Source organism: Cystoisospora suis (assembly GCF_002600585.1).
Source record: "Cystoisospora suis strain Wien I chromosome Unknown contig_1337, whole genome shotgun sequence".
Taxonomy (NCBI): Eukaryota; Apicomplexa; class Conoidasida; order Eucoccidiorida; family Sarcocystidae; genus Cystoisospora; species Cystoisospora suis.
This window is the reverse complement of record NW_027154137.1, coordinates 14,430-28,899: the sequence shown is the minus strand read 5'-3', so window position 1 is coordinate 28,899 and position 14,470 is coordinate 14,430. Positions and strand designations below refer to the sequence as shown.

At 54.9% G+C, this 14,470-nt stretch overlaps 5 protein-coding genes across 5 annotated transcripts; 4 read left to right on the top strand and 1 right to left on the bottom strand.

Moving 5' to 3' along the window:
* The first annotated feature begins 1,461 nt into the window (after nt 1-1,461).
* On the top strand, nt 1,462-3,710 carry CSUI_003115 (dna repair protein rad14). The gene is made up of 3 exons (XM_068063313.1): nt 1,462-2,047; nt 2,201-2,380; nt 2,652-3,710. Exons 1-3 carry the CDS (start codon nt 1,936-1,938, stop codon nt 3,098-3,100), a joined length of 741 nt encoding a protein of 246 aa, XP_067924718.1. The 5' UTR covers nt 1,462-1,935; the 3' UTR covers nt 3,101-3,710.
* A 1,336-nt stretch (nt 3,711-5,046) lies between these two features.
* CSUI_003114 (secreted ookinete) lies at nt 5,047-5,785 on the top strand (the record flags this gene model as incomplete). Its single annotated transcript, XM_068063312.1, has 5 exons — nt 5,047-5,109; nt 5,166-5,205; nt 5,266-5,365; nt 5,422-5,461; nt 5,522-5,785. Coding segments are annotated over 5 exons (507 nt in total), but the record flags the coding sequence as incomplete, so codon positions are not given.
* On the top strand, nt 5,679-7,926 carry CSUI_003113 (ser thr phosphatase family protein). Its single transcript, XM_068063311.1, has one exon. It carries the CDS (start codon nt 6,330-6,332, stop codon nt 7,563-7,565), a length of 1,236 nt encoding a protein of 411 aa, XP_067924716.1. The 5' UTR covers nt 5,679-6,329; the 3' UTR covers nt 7,566-7,926.
* Nucleotides 7,927-8,989: 1,063 nt separating this feature from the next.
* CSUI_003112 (upf0317 protein c14orf159 mitochondrial) lies at nt 8,990-11,256 on the top strand. Its single transcript, XM_068063310.1, has 8 exons — nt 8,990-9,398; nt 9,494-9,588; nt 9,685-9,809; nt 9,932-10,083; nt 10,172-10,270; nt 10,365-10,511; nt 10,600-10,737; nt 10,853-11,256. Exons 1-8 carry the CDS (start codon nt 9,089-9,091, stop codon nt 11,032-11,034), a joined length of 1,248 nt encoding a protein of 415 aa, XP_067924715.1. The 5' UTR covers nt 8,990-9,088; the 3' UTR covers nt 11,035-11,256.
* Nucleotides 11,257-11,280: 24 nt separating this feature from the next.
* Nucleotides 11,281-14,443, bottom strand: CSUI_003111 (c3orf15 protein; the record flags this gene model as incomplete). The annotated part of the gene is made up of 7 exons (XM_068063309.1): nt 11,281-11,529; nt 11,624-11,875; nt 12,064-12,312; nt 12,415-12,630; nt 12,950-13,279; nt 13,508-13,857; nt 13,996-14,443. The coding sequence occupies 7 exons, from the start codon at nt 14,441-14,443 to the stop codon at nt 11,281-11,283; spliced, it is 2,094 nt and encodes a 697-aa protein (XP_067924714.1).
* Nucleotides 14,444-14,470: the final 27 nt, after the last annotated feature.

Sequence of the window (14,470 nt, the reverse complement as noted above, 5' to 3'; positions counted from 1 at the left end):
CCCAACACAACAACAGGTAGGTCGTCGTGCACGCCAGGGGCAGAAAACACAAAGCTGGGTCACAACGAAAGTCCAAACAGCAATTAGCCTTGCGCAATATGGAAGTAGCCTGCGCACACCTAGAACACCAATATTACTAACGATATGCAAGAAATACGTAGTATTTCAGGATTGACTGTCCAGGAACGAGTCACAAAGGATCGTCCATACAGGGAACGATCACTTGTGACAAAAGGTCACCAGCTTCTAGCACCCCATGCTTGTGGTTGCCATCTTGCTTTCTCTTTTCAGACTCCTGTGCTTTGGCCACAGAGTCTTCTGTCGATGCTAGCTGCGCTGCCATCTGTAGTGTCATAATGCGACAGGTATAGGTCACGCGGAATTTACGCATCAGCCACAGGCGACACCAGGAAGTATGAAGGTCACTGCAAAAGAGAGTTAAGCATTCGTGCAAGAAAACAATTCCGAAGCGCAGTAACTCACGTTCAACCCGACGTCCAGGGGACTCTCAGCCGCCGCGATGACTGGGCACTCGGAATGGTCCCGGATCGTCGCACCATTATGTGCCGCCAGCTGCACAACAACCTGGATACTAAGAGTTCCCCAGTGCCTCGACTTGCATCAGCGGCTTGCCCTGACAGCTCACAATACAAAAACACTTCAAAGAGAGGCGCGCGTACGCAGAGAGTCGGCTCCACGTGCTCTTGGGCACGAGCGAAGCCGCGCGGACGCTCCCGAAAATCAGTGCCTGCTACTGGATTGGACAGCTCAGCTCCTGTATTAGAGTCGAGCAACTACTAACCCTGTTTTCCAGAAAGAGTATCCACACCAACTAGGAGATTAATGAAAGTCTCTCTCTGGTCGCTTGCCCGCGCAGAAGGGCCGCTCCACGAGAAACCAGTGTACACCGTCTAGCAGGTCGAGCGCGTTCCCGGCGCGTCGGTTCCAGCAGCAGGCGGCCCAAAACCATTAGAGGTTAGAGGGCTCTTGCCGCTGGGGTCAGTCCTGTTAACTCCCTATGACAGCTTCACTTACCAGGTGACCAGCTGACTATTAGCTGAGTGAGCATTCTAGGTTTCGCGGGCATATCACTTAGTAAGTCCCCGCAAACGTTCGACTCAAGTCAGTAAGTCCGCCTGCGAGCTGCGCCTCATATGAGGCCTCTCCAGCCCGGTCCGCTGCCCATACCGGTTGGCATAATATCGGCGACAGTCCGGCTCGGCTAACCCAGTCCAAAGCTGAACACTAAGGAGTGGCCGACGATCTCGTGTGTGTCGCGGGCACAATACGCGCGAGTAAACATTTGAGAATCCTGTACTCCATCGCGGCCGGCACTGGGCACGTAGCAGTGTCTTCGGACGCCCGGCGCATGCTGCGCGCTGGCAGGCGGTACCATGCATGCGTGGAACACCGCATGACAGAACAGAGGCCAGCTCCCGACGAGCCGTCGTGTATCGGAAAAATTTGTGACCCCTATTGATCAGTGATGGCCTTCAGATGATGGATGCTCTTACTTTTGGGAACCGTCTTTGGAGTCGAGGCTTACAGTCCCAGGGAGACAGGACGGCGCTTTACACGGTCTCCCGGCAGTTACGTGTGGCGATCTGCAAGCTCGTTCGGAGATCAGCTTTCCTTCTCTTTTTGCTTCTTTCTCTGTCTTGTGCAGCCCGCGCACTTTCGTAACATATAAGGCTCCACTCAGTGGCGGTGCGGAGAGGGATGCGCTGCCGAAGCTGGTTCACGAGTTGCACGAGCGGGTGAAGGGCGGTCGCAGTGGTAGAAAAAGTGGTGTACTCCGGATTCTGACGGTAGCGGCTGGGGCTTGACTGCTGTTGGCAAGGCGGGCTTGCTTAGGTGTACACAAGAAATCGGCTGCTTGGCAATCTCGGCAGCGGACTTCTCGATGGGTGTTGTCACAAATCATGCTGTACAGCCATGAATGTGGAGCAGCACTTGGTTCCGGTGCTGGCTTGCAACAACAAGGACACAAGCTCTAATGACACAAGAACCAGAAAGATAACTTCGGCTCAGCAAAGACTGACGCAGGGTACGTGTGTTTGCCGTCTCCAGTTGTCTTCCGTGTCGCTCCCTGTGCTGCCGTCTTCGAGAAGCACGTTCGGAGGAAGACTGTTTTGTCAATCTTGTATCAGGAGATTTCTGGATGCTTCAAAGGAGGATGCCTCCAGTTTTGTGTGTGCAGGCGCGTGGGGCTCTTCGGCTGGAATCGAGCCGGAGCGTGATAACAACGACTCGCCATCAGAATGCAACGCAGACGAAGTGACCCGAAACCGCTTGCTCTCGCAACAGCAGGCGACTAGTGACTTTTGCCTGTCGGTTCAGGTGCTTCGGGATGCCGTTGCTGATGGGGAGCTGACAGTAGGTCCTAGAGTGGTTCAGGCTTCGGTACCACCTCGGCTTGTTCTCTCAGCTTCGAAACGAACTTGAACGCGAGTCTCATTTCTGCTTGCGGAGACTTCGTATGTCGTCCTAGTTAGTATCTTTAATCATGGTGTCAAGTAAGCACTCCTTGGAGGATATAGCCAAAGACGGGCACAGCAAAGTAACGACCGCCGTGGCGGGCCTACCTGTTCCGCCTCATCGCAGTTTCGTTCTCTGTCTGTCCGTTGTCGTTCCGGTGTCGCCTCAGGTAGAGGAGAGGCCAAATCCGCACGGTGCTGCATTTGCACCGATGCGGTTGTACAGACGGGTTGAGTTGCGCCGGCTTGCCTGGCGGATATGGGGTGGACCAGAGCAGCTGGAGCGAGAGCGAGACCGCCGGAGGGAGGCGCGCTGGCAACAGCGTCAGAAGCGGCTCTCCACTGTTCCTCGCACATACCGTGAGGAATCTGCTGCGTGCAGCGTCTCGAGCGACTCAGGGGCAACGAGAAAGAAGCGTCGTGGAGGGCAGAGAGCTGTCAGAAAGTGGTCAGAGGACTCCGATTCCGTACAGGCAAACCAGATTTCTGCTCGAATCATTGCGTCGAAGAGCGGGCGGCAGATGCAGCGCTCGAAGGCCTCTTCGCGGGGCGTGACGGGACAGGCTTTATCGTGCACCCACCAGCTGGGGCAAGAGCGAGACACGGAATGGGAGGAGATATAGCGTTTTCCGCGAATCAACGGGACATGGGCAAACAAGTCCGGCCTTTCTTTCAGGTCGTCTGTTCGTCCATTCTGGCGTACTTGCTACCAGGCTCTAGCGCAGCCTCGCACGTGTGTGGATAGGCTGGGAAAGCGCGCCTTTCTCGTGTTGTGTTTTCTGCCTGAGGGTGTAGTTCGTGATCTGCTAGCGCGGATATGTTTGGGACAGGGCGCTACATTGTCTCTTCGAGCAGTTAATCCTACCGCTTCTCCCAGAATGGGAATGCTTGTCGCCACCGGCGTACTTCTAGTACGCTCGTGAGTGAGCGTGTGCGCGGTCTCTGGCAGAAGGCAAGGCACCGCTTTTTGTTGAACTGCGTGTCTCGCGTTTGTTACATCACTCGGGCGCCGGAGGTTGGTAGCTCGCTCCCGTATCTTGCCGAGGGGCAGCACAAAGGGTGAAGCGGAAACCGGTGCGACTCGTGGTGACGCAGTTGGCGAGTGCTTGACTCTGTTCATTTCTTCTCGTGTGTGAACGTAGTTTTGATTGTGGTGCTTTCCGCAGCGCTCTTTTTCCCGGTCGTTTCGTTCCAGTGTGCTGCAAGTCACGAAGAGTCGCGGTACCGTGGGTATACGTCGCGGTGACTGGACGTGCGTCAGTGTAGGAGAAAGACCGCGCTGCACGGGGCATTTACAGGGGCGCTGACTGAGACGCGAGTCGAGAAGGCGGGTAGTCACCGCGTTGCGTAAGCCTTCGGATTGCGGCGCGTTATGCGGATACCAAGATGTACATACTTGTCTGCTTTTCAGTGCCCTGGGGCTTTCCTTCCAGTGTTTGGATCGTCACCGTTGTTTCTGACACGCAGTCCGGTCGCGTCTTAGCTATAAAAGGATAAGCAGCATGCATGTTTTGAGAGCGACTGTCACGCGTTCATCTGAATGTAGGACGCAGCGAAAAGACTCCGGTAGTTCGGGAGTAAGAGCCATTGCCCTGGTGGCGCCAGAGCACACACTGAGCTGGATTTGCTGTATCCGGACGCGTTTAATATACGTCACGAATGCGTGCTCACGTTCAATACGGAATGGCCCACTAATATAGCAGCTGCAGAGGAAAAGATTGGCTTTGTGTGAGATTTGATCGAGGTCGCGGCTGTTGGAGCAACACTCTGCAGTGACTCTTGTCCTGCAAACGCACTCCAGAGCCCAGGTTAGCCTCCAGGAGTGTAACAGGCCCTTGCAGACAGCACGGAACGGGCTGGGCAGCAATGTAGTTTAAACCAAGCACGTGATCCCACGGTAACAGCTCGGGAAACTGATGCCGTACAGCGTCCTGAAAGAACGAGCCGGTGCTATGTGAACTGTTGTGTGTTGTCGCTTCTAACGAGCTATAAAAAGGCACACTGCCGCAACCGTTGCCGTACTTCGTGCCTTTTTGACGCGCCACCGCGGGAAACGTGGCACTTCGTGGGCCACCTACAGATATCCGCGCCAGTACAGTCCCTTGTGTCGCTTTCGAAGACTGAGTGAAACCGAGTACGCTTTGCCATGGTCACAGGAAGTTTACGCCCTCTATGCAGGCTTTGAATGGCTTGGTGTACTGTCACACGGTCAGAACAAAAAACACTGCCCTGCCACAATGCAGTCGTGGTGTGCGGGTGGTACCGGGCCGACCTGAGCACTGTACATACACTTTCTGTGCGAGGCACTGGCCGCCATAAAGAATATCTCCAGCACACATCCTTCTCTGCCCGTATCCGACAAACAGCGAAGTATTTACATGAGCAGCCTGTTCTGCCTCAGAATGAAGTCTGCCGGGCGACGTTATGCTTTTTTGGCTAATGTGGGCTTTATCTTCTTGTGCACCAGCGCGTGCGTAGCAGAGGAGTCTAACCAACAGCCTTCGGGACCGGTAGGCAAGTAGACCCCGAAATCACAGACCGCAGCCCGTGAGTCACTGCTGGCTGCAAGGGGGGTGCCACAGCACTGCTCTCCGCATTCGAAGGAAAATCAGACTTCAAAATTAGAGTCCATGTGAGTGATGTTTCTCTTTGTACAGTAGAGCTGTTGCATAGTGCCTGGTTCGTCAGGCGCCCGAAGAAGATACCCGAGATGTGCTGGAATCGTTAGGTAAAGAGACCTCACGTGGCCAGGGCGGGCACGGCCTAGCGCGACAAACTGTAAACTCAGATTCCCTACTCCGTATCGAACAAGCTGAACGCAGAGCCGACGAAGACGACTACGTTGCCGAGAAGCAGAGACTCCTAAATATCCAAAAAAATCGCATCCGGTACCCCCACAGGTCCCATGACTCAGATTCACGTGTGACATCGATTCGCAAACCAGCGACATCGTTCAAGCTGCTTTTGAGCCTCTCCACGCCATGGTAAGCTATCTTACAGGAAAAGCTAGTGCCACTATCACTTATCAGACGGCCTCCCTTCAGATTCCAAATCCCATACAAGCGGAGGTCAAAAGAAGTAAGACAGCTAAAACGGCTGCTCCGGAACGGAACCAATGCACAGCTCCGTTCCCAGCTCTCCGCGGACAGGCTGTAGGCGCGACGATGCGCTTCAAGGAGACGGACCGCAGTCCACAAAGCGGCGACCGAAAAGTTGCCACGGCGGCGCCTCCCAGTGGTCAGCAACCAACGAAAATTGCCGACGGACCTATATCATTGGGTGGGACGGTGAGAAATGCCGCTGTGTAGCATTTCATCCTTTTTTGGCCAGTGTCCTGATCAATGGAATGTGTGGAGTTACGCCATTGCTGCAGCAGGCAGGACTGCGCTAAGGGGTTGTTGACTGCCATTCGGAGTCGAACTCTTCTGTCGTTTAAGGAATGAAACAGCGCTGTCTGGGATCACACGGCTGGTAGATTTTCTCTCTGATTGCTAGCATAGTATTTTTGCTTGTGTCTCCTTGTTGCGGGCGACGCTGATCCCCTCCTCGGTACTGCAGACCCGCGTTGGTCTGTCTCAGGTTGGTGCCATCAGAACTGCGATCAAGGCACTTCTTGATAACAAATCAGCGATGGTTTGACACGAGTATCGGTGCCCGTGTCTCATTTTGGTCCAGAGTGGGAAACCCCGTCAACAGAAGACGACGGGACTCCACGAGTATGCCGTCGTAGTTAGATCTCTACTCACGTGGTCGTGCGTCTGTGACGGCCGCATGAGTCTTTGTTCTCTTCACTTCCTGCTCTGGAAGTGCCTATGTGGTTGAGCGGACTTCGTCTCCTACTGGCCGTTAGACATGCTTTGCCGGTCTTCTCGTCAGTCGTGGCCTTTTGACGGCCGTAGCTGTTTTTTCGATGCCCAAGATTGGCACTGGTTACAGGACCACGATGGCGGGAAGAGACGTTTGATTGCTTCATACACGACGGCTCCGGTCCGACCTCAAGTGTCACTGTTGCTTCTCAGGAATCTTGCGTTGGTATCTCTTAGTGTCGGCGTGTTATTTCTCGCGGCGGTTGTTGTGCCATCGGTTAGCACGTCAGAGCCTTTGGATTTCGATTGGCCGGGGTCACGAATTGTCGCAATCGGCGATTTACATGGCGATCTTGGCAACACAGTGCTTCTTCTCTACGGCGCGGGTGTAGTGGATGATGAAGGTAACTGGGTCGGGGGGGATACTCTCCTTATTCAGACAGGTGATATTGTCGACAGAGGGCCTGATGGAAAGCGTCTCTATGACTTCTTCGTTCGCTTGAAGCGGCAGGCGGAGGGAGTAGGTGGCAGAGTTATACAGCTGCTTGGCAACCATGACGTTATGAACATCTGTGGTGATTTTCGCTACGCCCATCCTACAGAAACCAAGGAGTTCGGCGGTCCCGGAGGACGTCGGAGCCAGTTCATGGACAATGGTGAGTACGGTCAGCTTCTCCGCACATTCCCGGCTTCGGTGAAAGTAAATGGGATTATTTTCTCCCATGCTGGCATACCGAGTGAGTATGCTGGTATGGGACTGCGACGACTAACTGAGCAATTGCACAAGGAACTGAAGGATGACTGCAAGCTGCACAACGCACGCTTCTACGGCGAAATGGTGGGAGGAGGGGCACACTCTGAGCTTTTTGTGGCGGGATCACATGGTCCTCTGTGGACCCGAGTATTCTCCATTGGTCAGATGGCAGTTATTTGCAAGGAGGTGGAAATAACACTGTCGAAGCTGGGTGCTGAGAAACTGGTCGTTGGCCATACGGTCCAGGAATCTGGAAGCATCGGGGCGTGGTGTGATGGCAAGCTGCTCCTGATTGATACAGGCATCAGTCGGTATGTTGCTAATCAGCCCAAGATGCTTGAAATCCGCGGGAATACATTTCTGGAGCTGGGTCTGGAGGTGGCGCCGCAAAGTGACCAAGGCGCTCCCCGGGTGCGCGGCACCAAAAGGCGACTGAGTGTTCCTCCGTTGAAAGTGCCGGTAGGCAAGTCGGCTAAAGAGGCGGGGTCACGGCAACGTTCTGGGGAGTCCCGAACTGACGAGCTCTGAGTGGCGGTCGCTGATGGGAATACGCGCTGAAGCTGCAGTTTGCCGGCGATCCGGCAATCCTGATTGAGAACGAAATCTTCCTCCGCCGGGGTCTACGAGAAACGGTGGTTGCGTTGTTGAAGTGTGCCGCGCATTGCCCGGACAGTTTCTGTAGAGCAGTAGTGTAAAAACACTCCGGTTTTTGACAGCCTTGAGCGGCCTGCGGTAGCGTTTCCATGTCCGCGGCAGGAGCGCGCTGCGTGTGCACGGGTAAGAGACTTAGCGTATCCACGTTTCTCTCTCTTTGACTCGCACAGTCAACGTTTGTTCTCGTACTGTCAGGAACAGACGTGTCCGGGCCCCGTCTACAGGTACAACGGCGGCCTGAAGGCGGACAAACAATATCTTTCTTAGACAGTGAGTCTTTGACTCCTGAGGTGTTTCTTTTTGGCTGTAAACCCTCCAGTGAATAAGGAACCTTGAAGCGACAGCCGGAAACGATTGACCGGAGGAAACCCACGGTTTCGAAGCAAAAATTTACCCTTTGTACCCTTTGTGTGGACACAGTCGCGCTAGAAGGCCTGACGCAGAGCATTCGCATGGGGGGGCGGGGCGCGCGAGAGTTCCCCCGGTTGCCCCTTCGCCGGCCTAGTTTTTATAGGTATCGCCACAGAACTGACGGAGTGCGCCTCTGCCCCACTTCTTGGGGGACGCATTCAAGGAACCTAGTACACAGCAGTCAGGCAGTTCAAGGGAAGTGGCATTAACTGCTTTCGTCGCAGGGGCGGACGGTCAGCTAAGTTGTGTGGATGACAGCTCAGACGCGACCTCGCATGTAGCAGTCCCCGAGCGTCCCTGGTCTGTAGCACGCTTGCAAGTGTTTTTCCACGAGTTGCTGTCACGGAAATTGTCGTCTACAAGAAGATTCTGTATCAGCAATTAAAGCAACTGATCTCGGGTCAGGCACTGCTCCTCTGGCAGCGGCGTAACAGGTAAAGCGGGCTGGGCGACCGTAGATGCGGAAAGCCTCCTGCAGCTCACAGCACGGAGCTTGGCTCGGATACGTAAAGACATTGGGAGTGCTACTGAGTTGCTAAGCAGAAGACGGGAACAAACGCAGCGCGGTGATGCCGCTCCGGTCGGCCGAGCTGCTTCCGTCAGTGCCCGGGCATCGTCGTTGCAGGATGGACGGACGGTTACTCAGTCCCTTCGGCATACGACAAGCGCAGATGCGGACAGACTGGTGCAGCAGAAAACAGCAGGCGTGCCTGAGGCTGTCACAAACGTCGCCAGTCCTGGGCATCCGACAGACCCTTTTTTTGGACCAGACGCCGAAACAGCAGAAGAGCAGCGCGGGCTGCCGCCGGTCCCGTTGGCCGTGCTGCGTATGTCAGTGTCAGGGTGCTGTGTCTTCACGACGAACAAATAGTTCTTGGCACACTTAAGGCCGAGCCAGAAACATTGCGGAAGCATTATTCCGAGGCTCCCGGCTTTGCTTTTAGTGATCGCTTCTCTGTCCTGATTCTGCTAGCTGCGCGGACAACATGGAGACACAGAGCGCACAAGCGTCTTTAGAGGATTGGGCTCACAAGGTGGAGGAACTTCTGCTCAAAGACGACGGGCCTCATAAGATCCAAGGAGGTGTTAGAAGTCTCTACAGGCACAGTGGCAAGGGCCACCTTCTTGCCACTGCCCAGAAATTGCTCTCTGCTGACGTCAAGGCTGTCGCCATTCTGGTGGGATCTCCCAATGCCTCTATTATGTGGCCCCCGACAGACACCGATGGACCCGGCGGTGCCTTCGCTGTTGCTCAGGCGTTGCAGAAACTGGGCCGCAGGGTTGTCATTATAACAGGTGGGATACTCAGAACCCTTTCACTTGTGTAAAAGTGCTTATCCACGTGGGTGGGAGGCTGAAGGACGTCCCGTTTATGACTGTATGTATGTCAGACAAGATCCACCATGGACAGGTGCTCCCCGCTCTCAAGAGTGCCGGGTTGCGCCTGCTTGAGCTTCCGGAGACCGAGGAAGACCTGTGCTTACAGGTAAACTGATGAGTTGTCTCGAGACACGGTGACCCACACCACGGCAGCGTGCTCCAGGGACTTCCATTCTTTGCGGGTCCTTACTTGTTACCGCAGGAATTACCCGTCGACATAGCAGCATGTGTCACTTTTCCTAACAAGAACTGCTGGAGGACAGGCCTGGACGACGTCCGCTTGCAGAAAGTTTACGAGGAAGTCGATATGCTGCTGAACGTCGGCAGGTGAGCAAAACACCTAGCGTCCTGTCTTCACTCACAGGGAGAGCTGGTCTTTTTTCTCTCTGCGGTCCACTGCTTTCTTGGTGTACTCGTTCTCCACCCCCCGACGACTGCTGTGTTGTCAGGCTTGGGCCGGGGAAGGACGGCCTCTATCGGGCTCATGACAGAGCTAATGTGACCATCTTCGAGTCTCACTTCGACCGTTTTTTTGCTGTTCCCGGAGAATGGATTTCCAAAAAGACTCATCCCGTTCTGACCGCCGTCATTGGTGAACTCGGTAGGCTAACGGAAGCCGCAGTTCAGCTCCAGTTCCAGAGAACCGGAAAGTCAGCATTATGACTTCATCGTCTTGCTTCTGTTCACAGGGAATGAGATGGGAATGGGCGATGTGAAGGAGGCTGTCAAAGAAACCGTTGAGCATGGCAGCGAGATTGCGTGTGTGATCCCAGCCGATCTGACTATCAGTAAGATGCCGAGCCAGGACATTGGGAAAGTGCCTCGCCCTGTGCGCTGACTGTGCTACAACGTCAGAGTTGTGTTCTCTGCTTCAACTTACAGTTGCCTCGACAGTCAACTGGGGCGCCTGGGCCCTGTGCGCAATGCTGGCGGTTCTGGCCGTTGCCGCAAGACCCAACCAGAACGCAGCGGACCTGCTGCCCCAAGCGGATTCCCAGCAGCAAGTGCTACACGTTCTCGTCGAAGAGGGTAAGCAAAAGGAGTGGCGAGGACGCCCGGGCAAACGTTCTGCCAGGAGACACTTCACTTTTCTACCGTTCTCCCTTGCTCTCGTTAGGCGCACGCTGCGGCGTGTCTTGGGCGAGAGAGGAGATAATTGACAACATGGAAGCCTCGCGGCACTGGGACTTTATAGACACTCTTCGCCAGTCCTTCTCGCAGTACGCGCAGTCCGGGTCGGCAAGCGGTAGTGAAAGTAAGCTGGCTGTCGAAATGCCTACTAGCTCGGCGATAGATCGCACGGTGAACTACGGCCTTTTGGGTACCCACTTCTTTCCCCGGAGTCCGACGATTTATGTGTGGGTCTGCAGCCGGGGTACCCGCAAGTGGAGTTGGCGATGAAAAGGCCAGAACGGGGCGCCCTAGTGGCACACTCCAAGATTCTTCTGAAGCTGGAAACTTGAAGAGCGGGGGACATGAAGTAGAGTACGGGCAGACAATAGAAAGCCAAGAAAATCCCCCAACTGTCATGGGAGCACGAGCAGCATCGTGAAAAACGGCTACTCGATCACACGGCTCTTGTTGGTGGCCTGAGCCAACCAACCACGGCACGGTCCGCGTTCTTCCGTTGCCACTTCATCACCGTTAGGGAATGCTCAGTACAGTGACCCGGAAGTCGTGCTTGCTATGTTGGGGTAGCACATGTGTTTCTTCGTTCTTTAGTAGACAAGATAACCGATCTCGACACGAGGGCGGGCTGGCGGCAGCGGGCAGCAATGCCTCGAGCGGAGTGCGTCGTTCACTGAAACAGAGGACCAAAGCTCGTTCTGAGAGGCTGGAAACTTTCGCCGACTGCATATCGAGCGGCGATGTTGTACTTTTCTTCTTCGAGAGAAAGCTGCTTCTGAAGCTGGTGCTTCTTCACATGCGGAAGCAAGAAGCCTGTTACCAGTTCACGGACGATGGTGTTAGGATTCTGATACTTGTCTTCCAGATCATCCACAACCCTGGACAGCTGCTCTGCTCTGAGTTTTGCTTCGATAACAGCCTGCGGGGGCGAAACACAAACATTTGTAACCAGCGAAGTTAACCCATCAGCAACTGCGCACATGTCTCCAGTCATCTCTCGAAAGCTCCCTTACTTGCTGCTTGGCAGCTTGCTCTACTGAAGATGCCAAAATGCTTTCCACATAGGAGTCCACAGTCTGCTGGTGTAGAGTCATGACACGCTTGAAGGTCTCGTCTTCTCGGGCTCGCAGCAATTCCTCAGCTTGCCGGGTGCCGGACTCCTGCGCCTCTCGCAGCCGTCTGTCCCTGTTAGCTAGGTTCACCATGACCGCGATTCTCCTCTCCTCCTCTAGTTTGCGAAGCTCCTTTGCAAGCTCATCTAAAGTCTGCATGCCGCAGGTGTGCACATGATTCTGTCCGGATGAGGGCGCCCCTGACGCTTTGGGGCAGCAAGTGAGAGAACCTGCCTCGTCATGATGGCAAGAAATGTCCTAACACGGACAGAATCGGAGCGGTGCGCGGGCAGGGTGGCGGCTGACTTTCCTTGCCGCCCCACCTTAGTATAGGCGCCTACCTCCGAGATTGCTTGGCCTTGCAAGGAGCCCATCAGAGCTTCTGCAGCCTCCGCAGCATTCTCAGTGCCGACGTGGCGCTGCTGCTCTTCCGCCGGTATGTCACTCAGCTGCTCAGCTGCTCGGAGAAAATTGATGAGGTCAAGTCTCATCTGCTTTCCTGAGAATATCTTTTGTTGGCAAGCCTGTCCTCTCAAAACCCTTTGAAGGAGTATGGCTGCAACTTGGCTTTCTTCATCTTCGGGCAGCACCTGTCCAGCCCAAAGAGAATGCTTGTGCTGTACCCTGTAGTTTTTTTTTCTTTCCTACGCAGGCGAGGGCACTACCCTTCGGGTCACAGACTGCGCACCCACCTCTTCAATTCTCGGCGTCTCCGGGCGTTCTCGAATATTACGCATATGATACTTCTTTAACGACACACTCTGCACGGTCTCCACTCTACAATGGGACCCGTTGATGGAGTCGAGTACAACAGCTGCTGCTTCGAGTCCCTGTTTGTCTCCTCGATCGGCGTTCGCTTGTTCTCTTGCTGCTTCCTGTCTTAAGCGCACAATTGCATCTTCCAGAGCCTGGAGACAACAGCATGGAAAGAATACCCTTCGGGTGCTGACAGCACTCCTGGGCTGGTCACCGGCGCATACTCGTTTTTCACGGAAACTTACACACTTCAGGCGGGCGTCCGCACGTCGGGAGAACGCCGTTGTCCGTCCGCGTACGCTCTTGGGCGCCTTGGGTTCGTGCAGTAGCGAAGCTTCTATTTCAGAAAGAGCTAGATAATCCTGATTAAGAAGAACGCTGCAGACACTGACGGTTGGACTACGCTCACCCGACTGGGCGATGGCTCTTCGCGTAGCACACGGGGCTGGCTCGGTGCCAGGGAGAACTGACCTTCAATTCAGGAGATTCGATTGCTAGTGACGCGTAGACATCATCTGGAATATGTCCCTTTATGGATCGGGGTGCGAATAACTGGGAGGCTCGTTTCGTGCTGTTATTGATTGCTTCCCACCTTCGGGGATTTATGAAGCTCTCCACCGCTACCAGCTGTCGCCGCATTCGCCGTAGATTCTTGATTCGGTCTGCATCCGCCTTCACTGTCTGGGTGGCACTCTCGTCCGACAGTCGGCGATCCATGCGCGCCAGAGCATCTTCTTCCCTTTTGTCCGTCCGCTGTCTTCTCTCACAGATTGCCGAACGAAACAGCTCCAGTTTGCGCTCCTGCCAGAATGAGGTCATTTACTGCGCAGACATCTGCTGAGTGGATTTTTGTGCGGCGCGCCACGGCCTTCGTCTCTCGGCACTACGGGGAGCCTCAAGCAAGCGCCCAAGGAATACCTGGCCTGAGCCGCTAAGAAATGGTGGCATACACCGATACTAGCTACAGTCAGCGGGCAGCTTCAAGCCCTGCAGGACACGAAGGCTATTACTCCGGCCGCCGCCGCTCACGTGCAGGTTTTTGATGTGGTTCTCGCGATCAGACCATTCCCTGAATTCTTGTTCTTCCATTAGAGCTGCACGCGCTTGAAAGGAATATTCGTCCGTTGTAGGGGGCAGCAAGTTTTCGATCTTCCGCTGCTGTCTCATCCGTTGAATAATGGATATCTCCAACTGTGTCGCAGGCAAACCTCGTTCCCAGCAGAAATACGCTATTGCCAGTTCCTCCGGCCTCTGACCGTCCGAGATTTCAGTCGGAGGTGAGTATGGAATTGTTTGGGCTTCCCTCTCGGAATATAGGGATTGTGTCCCACTATTGGCTTTGCCCGCTGCGTATGTTTGAGCCTTCCGCCGAACGTCCTCTGCGAAAGGGAACGACATGGATTGAAGCTCGGTCCTCATGAGGCCGCCGACAGGCCGCTTACGGAGACTGCTCTTAGCCGATTAGAGCCGGTTCTCCTGAGCCCGACACCTAGAAAGCGTGCACGCGTACAGCTTACGGGACAACAATTCGCACTGAGCTTCATCCAACGCCCGGAGTGCGGGCGACTGAGCAGCCAGGGAACGCTCTGCAGCGTCTGCCTCTTCGTATGTCTTCCAGACGGAGGCGGTCGCCTCCTCTTCTGGTGTGCCATAATGGGCAAATTTGAAGCGGAGTTCTCCCCAGACTTTGCAGCGGTCGTCCTCTTTGCTGCGCTCATTTCTTAGCCTCTCATGGGAGGTTTGGGGCGAGAACCTAGACTGTGAGGGGGGGTCGACGCGGTACAGGCATTTCTGCCGGAGATCATTCAGAAACCAGTCCTGCTGGACTGGGACGCGAGTTAGCCGAGCAGCCAGAGTCCTGCTGATGTGCTGGGAGAGGTCTGTCGCACCCGAGAACACCACGTTTGGATCGTAGACGACGTCTAGTGGCCTTTCCCGTGTGCACTGGATGAACGGTTTCGCCATGGTGCGTACACGGTAGACAGGACGTGG

Coding starts and splice junctions, on each gene's coding strand:
- CSUI_003115 (XM_068063313.1), top strand. CDS start 1,936: ATGAATGTGGAGCAGCACTTGGTTCCGGTGCTGGCTTGCAACAACAAG. Junction 2,048..2,200: donor TCAGCAAAGACTGACGCAGG/GTACGTGTGTTT, acceptor TTGTGTGTGCAG/GCGCGTGGGGCTCTTCGGCT. Junction 2,381..2,651: donor TGATGGGGAGCTGACAGTAG/GTCCTAGAGTGG, acceptor CGCCTCAGGTAG/AGGAGAGGCCAAATCCGCAC.
- CSUI_003113 (XM_068063311.1), top strand. CDS start 6,330: ATGCTTTGCCGGTCTTCTCGTCAGTCGTGGCCTTTTGACGGCCGTAGC.
- CSUI_003112 (XM_068063310.1), top strand. CDS start 9,089: ATGGAGACACAGAGCGCACAAGCGTCTTTAGAGGATTGGGCTCACAAG. Junction 9,810..9,931: donor ATGCTGCTGAACGTCGGCAG/GTGAGCAAAACA, acceptor CTGTGTTGTCAG/GCTTGGGCCGGGGAAGGACG. Junction 10,084..10,171: donor CGCCGTCATTGGTGAACTCG/GTAGGCTAACGG, acceptor TTCTGTTCACAG/GGAATGAGATGGGAATGGGC.